This window comes from Melanostigma gelatinosum (assembly GCF_949748355.1).
Source record: "Melanostigma gelatinosum genome assembly, chromosome: 20".
Lineage (NCBI taxonomy): Eukaryota > Metazoa > Chordata > Actinopteri > Perciformes > Zoarcidae > Melanostigma > Melanostigma gelatinosum.
The window spans coordinates 7,390,427-7,409,307 of record NC_136653.1 but is presented as its reverse complement, the minus strand read 5'-3'; the positions used below and the strand labels follow the sequence as shown (position 1 = coordinate 7,409,307).

Here is an 18,881-nt window from a genome sequence, read left to right as displayed (position 1 = left end):
CAGGATGAGGAAATTATAGGCTCTGACTCACTGTTGGCTTCTTAGTCCTGCCACATCACCCTCTTATGACGAACCACAACGAGCGAGGGAGAGAAACCTGACAACGCGGGAGGAGGAGGGTGAGGGGGCAGGGTGGTTAAAGGGAGGAGAGACAGAGTCTGAAGAGTCAGACATAAAAAAAGATGGGAAGAGAACGGGAGGAAACGTGAGTTAATAGAATGGGGATGGGAGGAGAGAGAACAAAAGGGGAGGCGATGGGGGAGGAAGCCGGAGGGAGGGAGAAAAAGCCGGGCCGTGTGCCAGGGTCGATTCCACCTTTGCTCTCCAGGCCTTTCTGAGCTGCCACCTTCTCTCACCTCTGTAATGTCATCAATGAAAAGGCCTTTAGGAGGGACGGAGGACTTGACACGGGGTTCAGACTGTGACCGACACCAGCTGACGCCGCCAAGCCAAGCAGGATTCTGTAAGAATTAATTGGATGTCACTTTCAGGTACAGCGTACAAGGCAGGTTTTTTTTTTACATTTGTGTGACTCATGCTCAGTGGCGGCTGGTGGAACATGTTCTAGGTAGGGCCATCCTATCAATTTCAACAAATATCCCAGTATGATTTAATGCAAACAAATTAAAGTATCAAACACGTATCACTACTTTGCAGTTAAACATTTAACATTTACTCCAACACGAAAACAATCAGTAAATAGCACTTATATAATATAATATAACATGTTTATTTATTGAGATGCCCCTATGGACCTTGTTATAGGAGGTAAAGATCAGGAGAAGTAAACATGAAGTGTAATTATGAATACTGATGTTAAATTAAGCTATGATGAGTTGTCACTGTTAATTTAACATCTCTATTACATGCTGATGCCTCCATGACCAAGTTAAGCAGATGAGACTGAGGACAGCTATGTAGAAGAAAAGATGTTCACTTTGTCTAATATGTTGACAGAGTTCTCATGTGTGTCCTGGTGTTCTCATGTTTCCTTACCTCCTCATCCCTCACTCCCGTAACTGTCCGTGCTGGATCCGTCCCCGTTGTTTTAAAAAGCTAAATAAATTATTAGCATGATGTCATCCAGCTAGCCAAACCTGTCTGGTGTACAGCTAGTACAGAAGCTTCGCATGTACTGCTTCCCTTTCCCGCGAGTCTGCTGTCTGATTGTGAGGTCAGGCTGATCTGATATCAGCTCTTTGGATCGTTCAGATCGTTCTGGCCCCTCGCTGAATCTATTTGAGGGCGCTGATTGGCTAAATTGTATGTCACTCATTTATATCTTGAATCAGCAATTGGCTAAACTGCTTCATAGACCCGTCTCTTTTGGGCCAAAACGATCAGGCCCCCCGAGCTGCGCGTTCTCAGAGTGTCGTGCACACAGACAGAGAGCAGACTGGCGGAGAGGACGAGCAGGAAAAGCATATATTTTGCGCAGATATCATATTTTACACATATTACTGGGTACATTCCACAGTTCAAAAACACAAATATTGACAATTTGTATAATTTATGATTATTATAATTACTATTATTTATTTTTTTGTGGCTCAAGGTGGGCCATGCCCCATGACCCTATATTGACCAGCCACCACTGCTCATGAACAGAACTACAGAACTAGAAAAATTCAACATTTGGACTGATGAATAATCTGAAAACAAGGCTGTTTTTCTCTCTACCTGAAAAGTTGACTACCAGGAGGTCCATGATTTGTTTGTCAGTGTGATTAAAGAGAGATAATCCATTGCTTTTGAAAGACTTTGGTGATTGTTCTATACTGCCCCAGCATGCACTGCATTAAGACTCTGCTGCTGTTCTTCAGATTTACCAATTAATAATTTATTCTGTAAATAAGTTAGAAGAAACAAATAAAGCAAAACAAATGCTGGTCTCCATTGATGTCTTGTTTTGTTCCATCAACAGTCCACAGCCCAAAGCTACAGTAACACTTTATAATAACTACACACTATGAAGCATTCGTTAAGTATGAGTAAACACTTAATTCATAATTTATAAAGCATTGTTCCTACATTAACACTCATTAGTTTACAATTTATAACAGTTATAAATGCTTTATTCTTGATTTATAAGTCTATTATCTGTTTCCTGATTGTGTTTTCATGCTTTATAAATGATGGATTCCCCATTTGTAAATGAAGTATTAAAGATATTACAAACCAATTATTGAGGATAGGTGATTAAATACATCATTTATAAAGTGTAAGTAAATGATTAAGAACGTATTTAGATGTACATTATTCATGCATTTATATACATATAATGATTTATACATGCACTGATGGTTAGGGACTATGTTAATATATGCTTTATAAACGCATATTAACACTGCAATTCATGATAAATTCAGGTAGTTAGTAAAGTTTTTTGTGTGACCTCATCTAAAGTGAGGACTCTATGCCTTACAAAGCATTGATAAATGACATTGAAAGGCCATCAGTGCCTCAAAAGTAACTACCAGTAGTCTGATGTCTACCTAATGTAGGAACAATGCTTTATAAATGATGAATTAAGTGTTTACTCAACTAATACTTCATAGTGTGTCGTTATTATAAAGTGTTACCCAAACTTGCAAATGTTGGTTATTTTAGTTTGATAAACGACTGAAACAATAAATTGATGATCAAAACCATTGCAGATTTTTGAAATACGTAATAAGTAGCAAGGGAGACTCTCCTTAAATTTTGGATTCCTTAAAAATTCTCCCTCAGTGAAAGACTGCTATGACGAAGTTTGTGGAGAAATTGTCACACACACCCTACATCTATCAAAATATAGCAACCAGTTAGAGCCGCAGTGGACCCCTCTGAGGACTAACAGCTTACACGTTCATAAGATAACTCACTTTTACGCTTGTGATCATTTTGTTCCTTTTCTTCTTCTTCTTTTTCTTACTAAGGGTGAATATCTTTGTACACTGAGTCTTCTGAAGGTGTGGAGAATCCACCCACTCTGTTCACTCTGTCCCCGTCACTGCAACGTGAGCGGCACTGAGTCGGGGCTCGACTAACGTGCTCTTGGACGGGATTGATCGCTCAAGCATAAAGTAAACAACATGAGGCTAAAAAGTTCAGACGACTCCTCTTCCCCTTGTCCGTCTCGCCAGTTGTTACAGAGAAGTACATTCACCTCGGAGGTGACCCGTCGTGTAACCCTGAGAGCTTGATTATGCGTCGCTGCAACTCCTTCAAACAAAAGTGCTGAAAGTTAGTCACTGCTGACTTTTCGCCTCGTAATCCTTCTTTCTGTTCCATTCCCCAAAAAAAGCTTCCGGCTGGCACATTCGGAGCAACAATATGTGCGTTCATACACATGGACACACACACCAGAAGCTGTGAGCACATCGACTGCCTTTTCCAACTGTGAGAGTTTTTCACAGCCCCGACGAGGGCTGTAATGTGCAATATGCTCACTTGTTCAGTCACCCTCTCGCTGTCTTTTTTTCAGCCCTTAATATCTCTCCTTTCCCTCTCACTCTATGCATCCTTCACCCTGGCATCTGTTGATGTCCTTCTAGCTACCGGGGCCTCAATCTGTCAAAAAGGCCCACTCTGCTGCCACTCTGTTGCCACCTCCTGGTGATTCATTTATGCTCTACAGGTGGCATGAAGCTCAGGGACTAAGTCCTCAATTGCCACGAGAGTAAAGAGCATTAAAGGTTGGCAGAGTGGTGGAAAAGATCCACCACTCTGTAACACTGTGTATTAAATGTAAATGTGGTGAGAAATGTGGGTTTGGCCGGAGAGATCGGTAGCAAATCAGTTGATAAATCCTTAACAGTCTGCGTTTTATATTGTGAAAGACTTGTGAAGTTAGTGGTGAATCCAATTGGTTGCTTCATGGCACAAACACAGGTTCTTTCCAGCATTAAACTGTGACGCTGTGCTGTTCTTGCTGTGCAAAGGGAGCGACTGGTTGAAAACTGATGTAAAATGACTGTCCAGCATGGTCATCCACTTCATTAGAGCCAGGGGGAGAACAATCAGAGAGATTGAGCTGTGTCAACATTCTCTTGGATTATGTATGCATCAATGAAGAACATGAGGCTACCAATTAAACCAAAGAGTAAGCACATCAATGGTTATGTCAATGTCAAAATATTGTCACGTATTACATTTGTGTGGGTTTAGTAATTTACTTTAAAATTATCGAACCCACGTAAACATAGTTACACAACGCGGTCAGATAATGTGAGTGACAGCAATATGTAAGTATGCAGGAAACAGTTTCTACGTAGGGCTTCTTTTTTGCTGATGTTTTTATTTATTTATTTTTTGGCAAAGAGTAACTTGACGACAGAAAAGGTAATGTTTTACTCTCCTCTCAGATTGAAAGTTTCAAGGCTGTTCCGCCTCTGACCACAGCCCGCCCCACTGATGGGTCAAGGGTTTATCGATGGATGGTGTCATATTCAGTGTATATACCGGTACTGTGCAGCGCCTTTGATGTAAAATAGTGATTTTGGGGCCCATACAAATAAATCCGCCTTGACTTGAACAGGTGAAGGGGAAAAAAAGGATGAGACCAGACAGACACAATGTTAAACACTTCTAGTCTGTCGTGTGGCTCAAGCTCCATAAAATGCTAGCTTGTACATTTCCCAATCGTGCAACTCCATAGCAGCTTTCATTTTATACTTCTGTCTCTGAGATTTTCCTTTTGCAAAGCTCTCTCCATAGTAACAGAAGACGTTATACAACTGTTTCCCCAGGCTGTTCTAATCTCAAGGTAACCCATTGATAATGTCAATGGACTGAAGTACAGATAATTAGCACAAAAGCAACATTCCTCCATAAAGACATACATAATATATATAGATGGATAAAATATACAGATAATAAAGTGTATGCCCCTTTTGGTCATCTTAACCTTTAAGTGATGAGAATGTGAAATACTAGATCCACTGTATGTGTCCCCTACAGATACACTATGTTGAGTGATAGGAGGAAACTGTCAGTTTTGTGCTGGGTGAATACCAGGGGTGTACTTTCCCTGTAAGTAAAGTAAAGTAAAGAAAAAAAGTGTTCCCCAAAGGCATGCTGTGTGCAGACTGAAATCACAATACACGAGAGGAAAGCATAAATTTCTCACCTCAAATAGTTCCTTCAGTGATCTTTGCTCCATAAAGTTATCCATACTTCTTTATTTTGTGGAGTAGCAGTATGTGCAGGTTGTTTTTGTTACAACACGGCATGTGGCAAACTGGTGTTTTCTACTGAACGTGTTGTGCTGGATGGTGGCGTTGGAAAGGTCTCTATAATGATGTACAGAGAATGACTGAATTTCTTCATGCGCTCATAGTTTAACAGGTAAATTGACCTTCAGGTCAACCATTACCTTACCTGAGCAGATTAGGGAAGTAGAATATTACACAGCAAAATAACAATCCAAAAAAACCTGTGAAGTCGAAGTTGAAATTAAGGGAACGATTGTGTTTTTCAGGTCTTTGCCGATTCGATATTCCACTTGGTGAGGGAGAAGTACCGGTCGCTGGTGGGCGGCTGCAGTCCTGCGCACGCTCGACACAAATCCCTGGCAGGCATCGTAATGACCCGAGGTATGGCAAATTTCATTGACTTTTTATATATCACTTTGAATTATTGAAGTGGTGCAATATAGAGAGAGTGAGGGAGGTAAAAAAAAAAAAGAAAGAAAAGTGCAATAGGGGAGGAGAAATAGGAAGGGGGATGGAATTCTAGAGAGAGAGAGCGAGACTCGAATCCTTGCTGTACATTGCACTCCTTGCATACCTTCCTGATGAATTATTGACGATTCAGAGTCTCTGAGGGGAATGCGACACGGTAGTGAGTGTCAGTCATCCCCACTGCATGCCGGCCTTGCTGTGCTCAGGCAGCTCTGACAGGAGTTCCAGATGCCACAGTGGAAGTCTTAACTAGATCAGCTCAAAACTTAATCTGAAACCCGACTGAGTGACACACTTAAGGAACAGTGAGGAGGAGGAAGCGTCCCACTGCTGTTCTCCTGCAGCGTGAAACAATGACTTATTGCCACACGTTCATCTTTCATGTGTGGTGTTTGTTGCGCGTGATATCAGGGCCTCCCACGCACGTACACACACACACACACACAGTACAGAGAAACCTTCACTCACTCCACATGTCTTGTCACAATATGTGCACTGATGCTCACATACAGTAAAGCCCAGAATTGTCTCACGTGAGATTTGTACAAAACAAGCTGTCATGTTTCTTTTTATCTGTTTGAGGCATCGGTGAACATTTGAAGTTGACTTTTTAGCTTTGTGATCGTTCAACCCGTGTACAATGTAGCATAGTGGAGCCATCTATCACTAAAATAAAAAACTTCTGCCGGCGCTTACGCTGCAAAGAAATTATAGTAGGCCTATGTCAAATGTATTCTACAACTTGTACAACGCACTCATTGATGTCAAACTGAATTAAATAACTATAGAATTAAGAATAAGTAAGAAGTATTTTTTGTAAGCAAAAAATGGAAACATGCTATTGGGCTTAACCTATTTTTAGCTGTTAGTTATTTTAACCTAGTTGTTGGTTTTAGAACATGTTATTAGCTAGCTTAGCTGTTCGCTGTTGCTGTTAGCGGACGTTGGTGAAAGCTGGCTCATCCGGATATCAGCTGTTTTTGATAGTCGTTTGCTTTTAGCGGGATGTTTTAGACAGAAGTGCATGTTTTGTTGCTGGAGGATTGTTTGTGTGACAAAGACCCTCTCCATTGCACACATTTGTGGACTGTTCAAGACAATAAGAGACTCACACACTGAGTTGAATGTTTATTGTAAGGTTCTGATATGGTCTCAGGAGTAATTATTAAAGGTCGGGCCTGTAGACACAAACATATTATTAGTTTGCTTATCTGTAACTTAAATGATTGAATATATGAATAGTGCTGTCAAATAACATGCATGTTCTTACTTACCTCTGCTGTGTTTCCTCTCCCCGGTGTTCATCCTAAAAGAGTCCCCAGGGTACAAGATCACCATTTTATAGTTCCGGGAATGTACCATGTGGGAATTACTAGAGGGGTGGTAGGAAAATTGAATCCTCTGTTCGGGCTAGAGATGATCTCTATGGTGAAGTTTTACCACAATAGAGATCAGATAGAGAATTGACCTTTGGAATGTTAGGCATCTATTTCAATGTATTGTTGTAGATTAGGGGATTGTGTGGTAGAGTGAGGGGCGGAGTCGCCTATCTTGCAGTGCTGTGGAGGTCCTCGTTAGTGGCAGGCTATATAAGGCTGCCATGATTACATCTAGTCTGTTGCTGCCAGGACCACATGCTGCCCGTGGGCCCTGGAGAAGTTATGCCATGTATTTGGCTGTTGTTTTTGTTGGTGAAATAAACACCTGGTTGGGTACACGTACTCTCTGTGTCCGTCCTCCTGCTTCAAAGTCCGGCCGCTGCGGGCCAGCCTCACAGTTTAGCGTGTTTGGTGGGCTAGGCTATCGTTGATAGCAACATTCCTGGTAGCTTAACGTGTTAGCTAACATGTTATTAGGCGAGGATGTTCGCTGGTAATGTTCTAAACAGATTTTAGTGAATACATTAATCAACAGACGAAGCAGCTTTGCTAGCTAGAAAGACATACAGTCGAAGTAATGCTACAAAACATGGAGTCTTCATTCCTTGTGGGATATAATACAACAAAAGGACCATTCACACACAAATGCTCACAGGTCTGCACATGTGGAGTCCTGACACACACACACACACACTCACAGATGAGTGTTATCTCCTTGTGTGGCTGCAGCCTGTGTGAGTGCAGGGGGTCAGTGAGGAGGGATTGGTATCTCTGCTGTCTTTGGAGGGCTGCAGCTCATCAGTTTATACTTCAGTGAGACCGGCACTCATCCTGACCTAATCCAATCCCTCTCCTCTGCCTCCCAGTAATTGCTTCTGTTTGTTTATTAATAGCGCGCGTTATCTTCAGAGATCCAGACGTAGGGTTGCCAAGTATTTGCAGTGGCGCGGCAGCAGCAGTAGTGCTGTGGTGGCCTGCGTCCTTGCAGTCAGACACCAAAGTTGACAGGAACACTGGGGAGTCCTGTTCTGTTTCTCTCTCTCTCCCCCACCCTCTCTCTCTTTCTGTGTCTCATGCCTCTGCTTTTGCCTCAAGAATATTAAGTCCGTCTTTGAACCACAGACAGACAGCGAACACCCCCCCCCCCTCCCCTCCCCTCCACCCTTGCTGAAGCCCAGCCGAGACAGTTGAGCCCCAACCTGAGTGAGACTAGCCTCGCCACCAGGCAGAGAGTTGCGAGACGACCGGCAAAATAAACCGCCAGCACACATTGTCAAATAGTGTGAAAATCTCATTTGAATCGATCTGAGATAGCATTGGGGTGTTTGGAGATGGTAAACACTGTTCAGATGTACTCAGAGATATCCCCCTCTTCCTTCTCCTTTTTTCCACTTGTTTGTTGGATGGGATGAGAGAAGCTTCTTCTGAGGCTTTTATTTTATTCAGCAGGGTGAGACTCAGAGTGGAGAAAAATACCACAGGGACTCAAAGAAAGAGATGAGAGCAAAGGGTTTCAAACAAGTTGATTACAAATGACGACGAAGCTGTGGTTCTTAGTCTGCATATCCACTTTCAAACAGGGATTTTTTTCTCCACTCTTTATCTGGTTTTCCGGCTGCCGCAAATTTTAATGTTCAATAATCACATCCGGCAACGAAACAGCTTGCTAAGAGGCAAATAAATGAACAGAGATGTGCCCAGGATGTGTTGAAGCAGAGAGAGAGAGAGAGAGAGAGATTTGAGAGCTTCAGCAGCATTTCACAAAGACATCCTTATATGTTCAGAGCAGTTGCCTGTTAAAGCTAATACAGATTCAACAGGGTGCAGTCTCTGCTCTTGCCAAGTTCTTTTTTTTTTTTTTCTCAGCAACTGTAGAGCATTTCAGAGATTTTCTGTTATTCAAACGACACGCATTGGATGACATTCAGTGTAATCATGCAACATCTTGTGGTGAAAGAACACATGAAAGAAAGGATTTGTGGAGCTCAACTTAAATGCCTTGAAATAAAGTTCATGAAAACATGACCTTCAGAGCTCATTCTGCTTCAGAAGAATGTTTTGATATTTGCTTTATGGCGCTCAGAGATAATGGGGGGGGGGCTTATAAGATACTATTTCACCCTGTATTATAATCATAGAGAATAAATGGATTCAGATAATAGCTTTGCTGTGTCTGTCGATTGCAGTTCCCTTGTGTAATAATAATAATAGATCACTGTAAATACAATTCATGGTCAAGCATACATCTGGATTTCTCTTTTTGACTCCTCAAGTGGTTCTTCGTTATGATTGCCATGAAGGGCTTCTTAGTAATTTGTCCTCACCTGTTTGCTTAGGCTGTATTCATAATATCTTGTCGATTTATGCATCAGTTTATCATGAGGATCAGAATCAGAAACTGTTTATTGCCAAGTACGTTACACATACAAGGACTTTGGCTCGGTGATTTGGTGCGTAACAGTAGAAACGCAGTAGAAACGCAGTAGAAACACAGTGCAATAGTACTGCATAATTTAATATTTCTGGAGTAGTTCACAGCGGCTCACTGATTAGAATTGACCAAGCCTGGCAGGATCAGCTGGAGCCTTTGTGTGGAGGTGTTATTTGCACAGGTATTTCCAGTTTCTTGCAGTGTTGGAAATCATATTCAGATCCTTTATTAAAGTAAAGGTAAATATATAACATTATAAAAAAAACACTCTGTTACAAGTAGGAGTCCTGCATTCCAAATGTTGTTCAGCAAATTAATAAAAGAAAGCGTTCTGTATTGATGGAAAAATGGCGGCAGGGTGCAGGATGTCCCGTGTCGTGCTAGTGACTGTTCTCTCTGACCAGTCAGCGGTCTGCATGTTATTCCTCCACCATCTTCTCAGCTCGCTTGTAACCTCGTCCGATGTGGTACCAAAAAAAGTACCGGGTACTATCAACAAGCAAATGGTCAACCAAAAAAAAAAGCGAGCTTAGTAGAGCGGTGCTGCACAATTGAGAGGAAAGGCATCATTACACTGACCCAAGGAAGTGGCCTCAGAAGTGGCCTTGGTCCCTGTGTGCTGCACTGTGGCTGCCCACTGCTACTAAATTGGTAGGATGACTCCATTGCAAAGGACACATTTTCACAAGAAGAAAAAAAGATCTACAACTTGACCATAGAAGACTGTAGACATTACTTTAGAGAGAGGGTTGTGTGATAGACGAGGACGGTATGGACCCCCCGAGGTGACTTCGAGCCGTCACTGCTTCACCGCCCTTTTTCCGGTGAGAGCAACAGCCCCTTGAAATGTCTACGTACGTCCCTGTTGGGTTGGGATTCCTGTCTATTTTTAGTGGATCTCCACAAGTGTGGATAATGAATGTCCTTATTAGCATTCCTTTGGTACACTACTTGTTACAGTGTGTTTCATACATTAATACACCCTAAAATTGTAATCATCATGATCGAAATCAAACTGAGTTTTTTCTCCTCTAAAAGATAAGGGAACCGTTTGGTCCAGCATTGCTTTAGTATGTGACGAATTAAAGGGGCACTCCTCCATTTTTACACACTATGAGAAATGAATGTGTTCTGTTGCTGTCCCCGGGGGCTTTCCGATGTTTGAAAAAAATACTCCTGATGACGTCATCAATTCCATCAAAATGCACACTACCAAATTCGTTAAACTTGTGCTTACGTCACAGGCTCTGTCATAATAATTTTGAGCGTCACATCCTCCGCAAAATGACAAGTTCTACCAGCAGGAGGCCAGACTTCATAGCTGGAGGGGAGAAGGAGGACAGTTGCTTTGAGAGGGAACTGTCTGAAGAAGACTGAAAATATGAAGTCAATATTACTATCACTATAAGTTATTCCAGTTTCTTATTTCTGCTTGGCATTGTTGGTTCCTCCATCATTGCTATATTCTCAAACTCCTTAAGAAATGATCCGTCTTGCACTTAAAGGCGTATCCCACAGAATGTATCAATTCTAATGTGTCACACTTTAGTGGTGAAACAGTTAAATCAATATTTCCGCACACAGCCAGTGTTCCACCCACCATGGCCGGTCGTGGGATGCAGCCTGGCGGCGAGAGGCCATCTTGCCAAAATACAGACAGAGCAAGTGGAGAACCAGTGTGGCGTGGTGGAAGTAATGAAACATGCAGAAACACTGAAGGAACACATTTTGTGTTGCTGTCTGATAAATATGATGACACTGGTGAAAAAAAGAAACTGGTTCAGCAAAAATATTTACATTTTTACACTTGGTCTTTACTTCTCAGAGCAGAAACCAACGTATGGTTGTGAAGCCCGGCTTTGTTAAAGGAGACACTGGGTCCTATATATGTGACTCAGTGGCACGCGGCACAAAAAGGCAATCAGTGGCACACAGTGCAGGTGTGCAGGGCATGGTTATGTGACACAGTTGGAAGCAGGGGAAGATTACATTTGGTCAGAAGTGTTGACATCAGTCATGACCGACGAAATGACCCTCCCTTCCTTTCTTTAAAAAGCAGCATGTCTTTGCCACAGCACTTAAGCATGGATGGAGCGGTGTGGACTGGATCTGCCACAAAAGCCTCTCAAGAGGAAACCAGAATCTCCACGGCTGAATTGAATGTAGACGCAAATAAGTTAAACTCGCCAACTTGGCCTCAAATAAGGCTGGTAATATCTAGAATATGATTTATTTTGTGTGTGTCAATCACTTGAATTTGAGAGCAATTTGTTCACACTTTTGACTTTGGTCGGCCGGCAATGCCTGAACAAATTCCCTTTGATGATTGACAGGGAAATTGCACTCCTTTGCTTGATTGTTACCACACCCCCTAACTTACTTCCTCCCTCCACTTAGGTGCAGACGAGTTCAGGGTCAGCCATCAGACTTCTGTGTTAAATAAATGCCCATGAGCACCTCCGCTCCATCAGCTGCTTAGTTGCCAAAGTGAGGCGGCGTGTCTGCTTCGTCTCGCTGCTAAAGGCCGCTGAACAGTATAGTGCAGTTGCCATAGTGAGCAGTTCCAGGTCTGCGTCTGTGATGCACATGCTTTTTGACAGTGCCGTTATCGCGGGGTGTGACATCTTTGAATCACCAGTAACAGATGTATTTGTGTGTGAAGAGTGCCTCAGGCCTTTGACTCCACTCTACCTTGTTCCGTTTGACCCTCTCTTTTTGTGTTTCTGTGATGCAGCTGATTATTCCTGGTTTAAAAACAGCACACTGCCTGTGGGGCTCTCTATCTCCTCTATGTGTGTCTCTCTTTCTACCTCTCTCTCGCTCTCGCTCTCTTCCATTCATCTCTTCTCCCCCCCCCCCCCCCCCTCTCTCCTGCAAACTGAAGGCAACCTCGGCGCCAATTTCATGGCAGGGTGGTGAGTGGCGCAGCAGAAATGATCCACTGCAAAATTGATCTAAACAATCGCAAAGTGGAACGGCACGGGAAAGCAGGAGAATGAAATTGGTTGAGTCTGTTACCTTTTAGGACTTGCTTTATCACCGAGAAGGAATTGGGGTGCATTGCTTACAGGGAATGCCAATAGTTGAACTCATGATATCGAGATTTCTTTGGCGCCGCGCCGTCATGAATATTGTATGCTTTCTATGCAGCAGCACAGTAGCTTTAACTTTAAGAATGTACTACTCCTCCGTGAGTGATATTTACAAGAAAAGCTACTGAAAGATGTTTCACGTTGAGTCTTAAGTGTTGATAGAAATCATCATCTCACTGTCGACACATTTGATTTAATCACTGCACACATCGGCATGAGCACAGGATGATGTGTTTCTGAAGCTGTGTACAGAGAATGTACATAATTCTGTAATCACACCAGCATCACACCAACAAAGGTGTGATGCTATGAAGTGTATGTGAATAAATGTATGATTAATGACTCACTACAGGGAGCAGTGAACACCAAGCATTGTTATTTACAACAGCAGCGTTTACTTCTTATGAACTCGGTGCCCTAAATTGTTGCTTTGAAGCCTGTTTAAACATTTGATTTATAAAGGGATAGATCCAAGTCCTGAAAACAAATCTGGCACGAGGACTCTTATCATTTCTATCACTGGCAGTCTCTGTTGTTGGTACACTTTTACTCAGAATGAAGGATACCGGTCCAACATAGTGACAAAATCATTTTTAAAGCCGCTAAAAGCTATATTTTTATATTAATAATGGATCCCATGACTACTTGTATATGAAAGATGTCACTGGTACTGATGCACCCATGGATAATAATCACCTGCCTCTGCATTCTCCTCAACTCTATGGAGCACTGTAGCCTCTTTCAGCTTATTGTTTTGGTTTTTCAGGCTCGCAACTCTGCTGCTTTGGTTCACTCTCAGCGCTCTCAACAGAAGCTTAGTTTCAATAGCAGCTAGCTGATGAACATAGTGGAGCATTCAGCAGCTGGAGAGCCGGATATTTCCCTCAGGAGTTGGTGGAAACCAAAAGCAGAGCTAAAGGTAGAGTGAATATTGGACTTACATTCACCAAGTGTCCAAAACACGACTCCATATGAAGGATGATGTGTCTCTGTATCTACCTCATGGGTCTGTTTGCTAACAACAACAAATATATATATATATTTCAGGTTTATGAATTACTCACATAATAACTTATTAAAGTGAAGAAAAGTTTGATTAGTTTTGTGTGTCAATGACTTGAAACATGGAGAAGTTGGGCAAATCTGTCCACTCTTCTTTAAAGAAAATGTATTTAAGTCTATACAAAACTATAAATGAACTACACAATAATGTTTGCTTTGATTCTGTTACACACGCTCCAAATGGTACAGTACATTCATTTTAGAAGTCCATACAACATAGTATCAAAGATAAATCATTTAAAGTTCTCCGCTGTAGTTGGCAGAGTAAAAGTTGAACTTATTCCGCCTTACCTTAGACTTTCCATTCTTCTTCTCTATGCTCTAGGCTGATAAAAGCGCATGTGCCGGGCCGGCGGTGCCTGCAGGTCTGCCAGAAGCCAGCGAAGCCTGACTTTGAGAAGGTGATGGGAGAGATTTGTGGCAGCCAAAGAAGGAATGGCATGTCTTTAACGTGCTGATCCAGCCTCTACCCCCTCTGCACCACCTCTGTGTGTCAGTCAGTGGGGCTCTCACATGGCCCTGCACTGGCCTGAATCCTCACTGAGAAAAGTGTATTTTTCTCGAAGGAAAAACCAACACATCACAGGACGACATTGTGATCTGTGATCTCTCTCATAGCTTGTACTTCATGTCTCACGTTGAGAATGTCGCTTCAGTGACCTCTTTAGAAGCTTCTATCACGCTGCCTGGACACAACGGGATGGAACCAAGCGTCAGGCACAACACCAATGCTCATTCAAAAACCTCTAGCTAGGAAGATTATATTGTACTACTTTCAGGTAAGGTAGAATAAACCTACTTAAAATGGACGTTTCCATAAAAGCAAAAGAGAAAACACTCCCTCTTTCCCAAGAATTAGAAATACCTCAGGTCAGTCGGTCCTTCTGGAACATTTCATGGCCTCAATCTTTGGTGCAGCTGTCACATACTGTAGATGCAGAACAGTAGAAAAAAGCGTATGTATAATTCTGTGACACGGTGCATGTCATTCACTCTTGTGGGTCAATGCTAGACATGTGACAAACACTCACTTATGTCGTTTTAGGGCACCGTTTCCCACGGGTCCATGGTATATATAGAAAATATATTGTTTTTTTTCCAGCAGGCAGGCCGATGGAGTGACCAACCTGCCTCCAGTTCCACTCCTGTAATGTGGAGAGCAAGCCTGGCTCTCTGCTGGGTTTTCTATGCCTTTTGATTGGCTCACTTCAATGAATGTTATGGATGCCTCTATCTGTATCCCAGTGTACCATCCACAGAGGACTCACCAGGCTTGCCTCCCAGAGGATGAATCGGCATCTAGTCCTCCAAAGCGGTTTGTGAAATACACTGAGGCAGTAGAATAACCGCTCATTTGGCTTCTGCTCTTCCCTTCTCTCTGTTCAATCCATATTTGTTGGTGTTCAGCCTTTGTAAAAAACTATTTATCTGCGGCCAACAAACTCGAGGAGTGACGATGGGTCGATCTGACTATGGAGTCGATGGGCCAGCTGTAGTGCCAGCCCAGTTTATAGGTGGAGGGTCTCTCCCCTGCTTCACTCCTTGGATCTCCAGTATAATCCTGGCTGCTGTGGTGTGATAGGAGCTTCTGAAGAGACACTTATGCTACTCAGAGAACTGTGGTTATGGAAATAACCCAAAACTGTCTGTCAGAATGACCTTTTTACCGCGTTCTCTTCTCATGTTTTTTTGTTTTGTTTTCGTTTCACTGTCTGATCAAGTTGGAGACTGACTTCAGTCTGAGCTCTATCATTGCTGTTAATGCATTGTATTCTCTTTACTCCATTTTAGTTTGACTTATATTTTCTCATCAATTCCTGTCTTTTATTCTATGCTACTTTACTCTAAAGATACTTGCCATGACATGAAAATGTTTTATGCAAAGTAGTGTTATGCAGTGTGCAAAATACCCGGTGGCAACCCACCCACCTAGTGCTCCAGTATTATTCTGAAATCCTACACTGACTCAATGTACAAGATTCTGTGGATGCAAGCCAAGGCAACTAGGCTGTAAACACTGCAACAATATCACTGCGGCTAATGTCGTTGATAATAAGGCCTCTCACTAAGAGGAGGAGAGTGGATTTCCTGCTTTAATCCAGCTTCTTACGAAAGGCACTGGATCCAGTTTGTCCAAAGGGGACGAATGAAGTCCTCAAACAGACGTGAAGACAGCCTGGCTTCATGCAAGCTGTTGCAGCTCTGACTGGCTGTGTCATTTATTAAACAAGCAAACTAAATTGTGTTTTGCGCTCACTGTTGTAATGCTGAGCATTAGTAAGCCATAGGGTTAAAAGACATGTTAGCGACAGTTGCAAGTGACAAATATTTGCCTCTTGATTTTAGAGACCCCCCAAAATATTGCTATTGAGGATTTCAGGGGGTCTAAAGTGTCAATCAAGGGGTCTGGAACACTCCGAGACCCCCCCCCCCCCACACACACACACTGTCTAAAAAGTGTTAAAATGTGCTCAGGGGCAGAGTGTGGAGGCCCTCCGAGTATCACCTTAGTGATGGAAAAAGCATCCCTCCTCCCATATTTCATTCTTTATTCTGGAAAACTCCTTGTGGTACCTGTAGCTATACTTTATAGAATACTTAAGTTAGGATGCCTCCGTCCCATACAAAAATACGAGATGGATGAAAAATGTCTCAGGCTTTTACTGGTTACTCCTGTATGATTTCTGAAGCCAACAAGTGTGGGAAGTTCCACGTGTGGTTTATTTATGTGCTCTTAGCCGTGTAAGTCTGTTTTCATCCTTTGTGAGTGTGTGTTCTTGGACTCCTTTCTTAACGATGAACAAAATGCCTCTCTCAGACAGGAAGGGCACGCGTTAGGTGGGGTTACTGTTAAACTCTTGGATTAAGGACTCGATGCAGTCAACGGAACATCTGACGAGCAAAATAAGGTGAACATTTGTCTGTCTAATCGTTCAACAGGTCTGGACCTGAGGCACGCCCAGGTGGTGGCGTTATCCACGGGTACCAAGTGTATCAACGGGGAGTACCTGAGTGACCAGGGACAAGTGGTCAATGACTGTCACGCCGAAGTCACGGCCCGCAGAGCGCTTCTACGCTTCCTCTACTCTCAACTTGAACTCTTCTTAAGGTAATCGATCTATCACTCTCACTAGCTGATTGTTAGTCTTGAAGGCTTGCTCATTATTAATATCCCCTTCATCTTATGCTTCTCTGCTAACCATTTACATGTGACCTGACTCGATATCACACAAAAGTACAACACAAAGGGAACATTTTAACTCTGGAGTTTGGCACATTGCTTATCTTACCAAATGTAAGAAGACGATTGGTCTAAACTCATCAAATGTGTTTTAATAATAAACCAAAGTGAGGCTCCTTCTCACAATAACTTTCACTATGAATCATTATCAACCCAAAGTAGTTCAGTTTACAATCACAGGCGTTACTTGAATGATTTAAACAAGTAATTGATGATAAAAATAGTTTCCCATTTACTTTGTACCGATTTATTTATTCACTTCCTCATCTCAGCTTTAAAACAAAGTTCATATTGATCAGCATTGTATGTAACTGTGCAGCTGCTACAGTTACATACAATGATTATGTAGGTTATGATCACTTCAACCAGCGGTGGTAAAAGTATTCAGATCATTTGCTTAAGTGAAGGTAGCAATACGACGGTGTAAAAATACTCCCAATACACAAAGAAATGTTGTATTATCAGCAAAATGTACTGAAAGCAAAACGATGCCGCTTCAGAAAGAAGAATTAACAGATTATTCCTTTTATGCATGAAGAGTTGGAATCATTTGTAATAATAAAACGGCCCCCATGCTCAGTTCAATACACTCGGGGGTTTTGCTGTTTGCTGCAAAGACCAACTGAAATGAAATGGCTTTTTTTTTTGGTCTGCTACAGCTTACTGCTCTGTGAACTGCTTACTGTCCTGTGGTCACCTTTGAGAAGCCTTCTGTCTTCCTTTTAGTTTAACAAAATATATATTTAATGATGAATTTAAAAACACGTCTTCGTCTACAAGAAGTGATGGCTAAATGTGATCTTAGTTGGACTTGAAAGAGGATACATGTAGGCTAATTTTAGCAAACTGTAGATCGATATTGCAGATTCACAGACATTACTGGGTCAGTTAAATTACCGTTAGACTCCTCTCTGTGACAATGTAATGCAATATTTTAGCATTCACCCTTCAGGAATTACCATTCAAGTGTAAACCTCTTTAATGCTGGTCAAAACCATAAACAGGAATTAAAAATCCAGTATATGATATACACAGTATATAAGCATAGAATTGATTTGATCGGCTCCAACCCGATATCAGCTGTCAGCATCGGTGCACCCGGCTTCATACACTTTGGTTTCCAAGGTGCCTCCAAGTATTTTAACAAGCAGTTCATTACATCATGCATTACAGTGTGCTGAACAGCATTACATATCTCATTTTGTTGGAACCTTCTGCTTCAGTGCGGCGCCAAAGAAAGCTCTCTCCTCCATAATAAGCTCCATGGAAACAGCACTGCTTTGTCTCACCAGAGATTTTTCAACAACCAACGAGCTATATGGTGGCTGCTCTCCACGTAACCAAGCGTACTATCACACACTCAACTGGTTCAGCTCAGGGTCTCAACAGCCTATTTGTTTTGAGCACTTCTTTTTTTTTTTTTTACATGCAGCTACATTGTGTGCTCTGGTGCACACAAAGCGCACCAAGATCTGAACCAGCATCAAGAGACGGCCTTCATGAGTTTAGACTCCTGAATTCCTCCAGGACATAAGCATATATTATGCTTTTGAGCTCCCGAAGGAACTCGATGGCGAGGCTGATTCATCAGATTAGTGGCTCCAAGTCTAGATCGTTGAATGTCATATTTGCATACACAGCACTGACTTTTTTTTGTCGGAGCACAATGCTGGGTGGCAGGTACAGAGACTTTGCAGCTGAGTCAAATGGCTAATGGGGAAGATAACTCATAATGAAATGACCAAACAAAATGCCACAACTGCCAGATTTACGCTCGGCGAAAGGACATCGGAGACGGAGGAGAGGTTATATAAAGAGTGCAGCCGTGCTTTGCATTGTGATGCATAGTTTAGGTGTGTGTGTGTGTGTGTGTGTGTGTGTGTGTGTGTGTGTGTGTGTGTGTGTGTGTGTGTGTGTGTGTGTGTGTGTGTGTGTGTGTGTGTGTGTGTGTGTGTGAGAGTGATGAAATCCTTATTCCTGCGCACAGCAGAAACAATGACCCAGATTTTAAAG

The 18,881-nt window shown here is 42.3% G+C and overlaps 1 protein-coding gene across 1 annotated transcript in view; it reads left to right on the top strand.

Annotated features, from left to right (window-relative positions):
• The window catches only part of adarb2 (adenosine deaminase RNA specific B2 (inactive)), a gene marked incomplete at both ends in the record, with an annotated part of 163,229 nt that overhangs the window by 126,252 nt on the left and 18,096 nt on the right, over nucleotides 1-18,881 (top strand). The window contains 2 exons of the mRNA XM_079292597.1: nucleotides 5,462-5,576; nucleotides 16,568-16,736. Coding sequence (XP_079148723.1) covers nucleotides 5,462-5,576; nucleotides 16,568-16,736 — 284 coding nt within the window. The remainder of the gene's footprint in view (nucleotides 1-5,461; nucleotides 5,577-16,567; nucleotides 16,737-18,881) is intronic.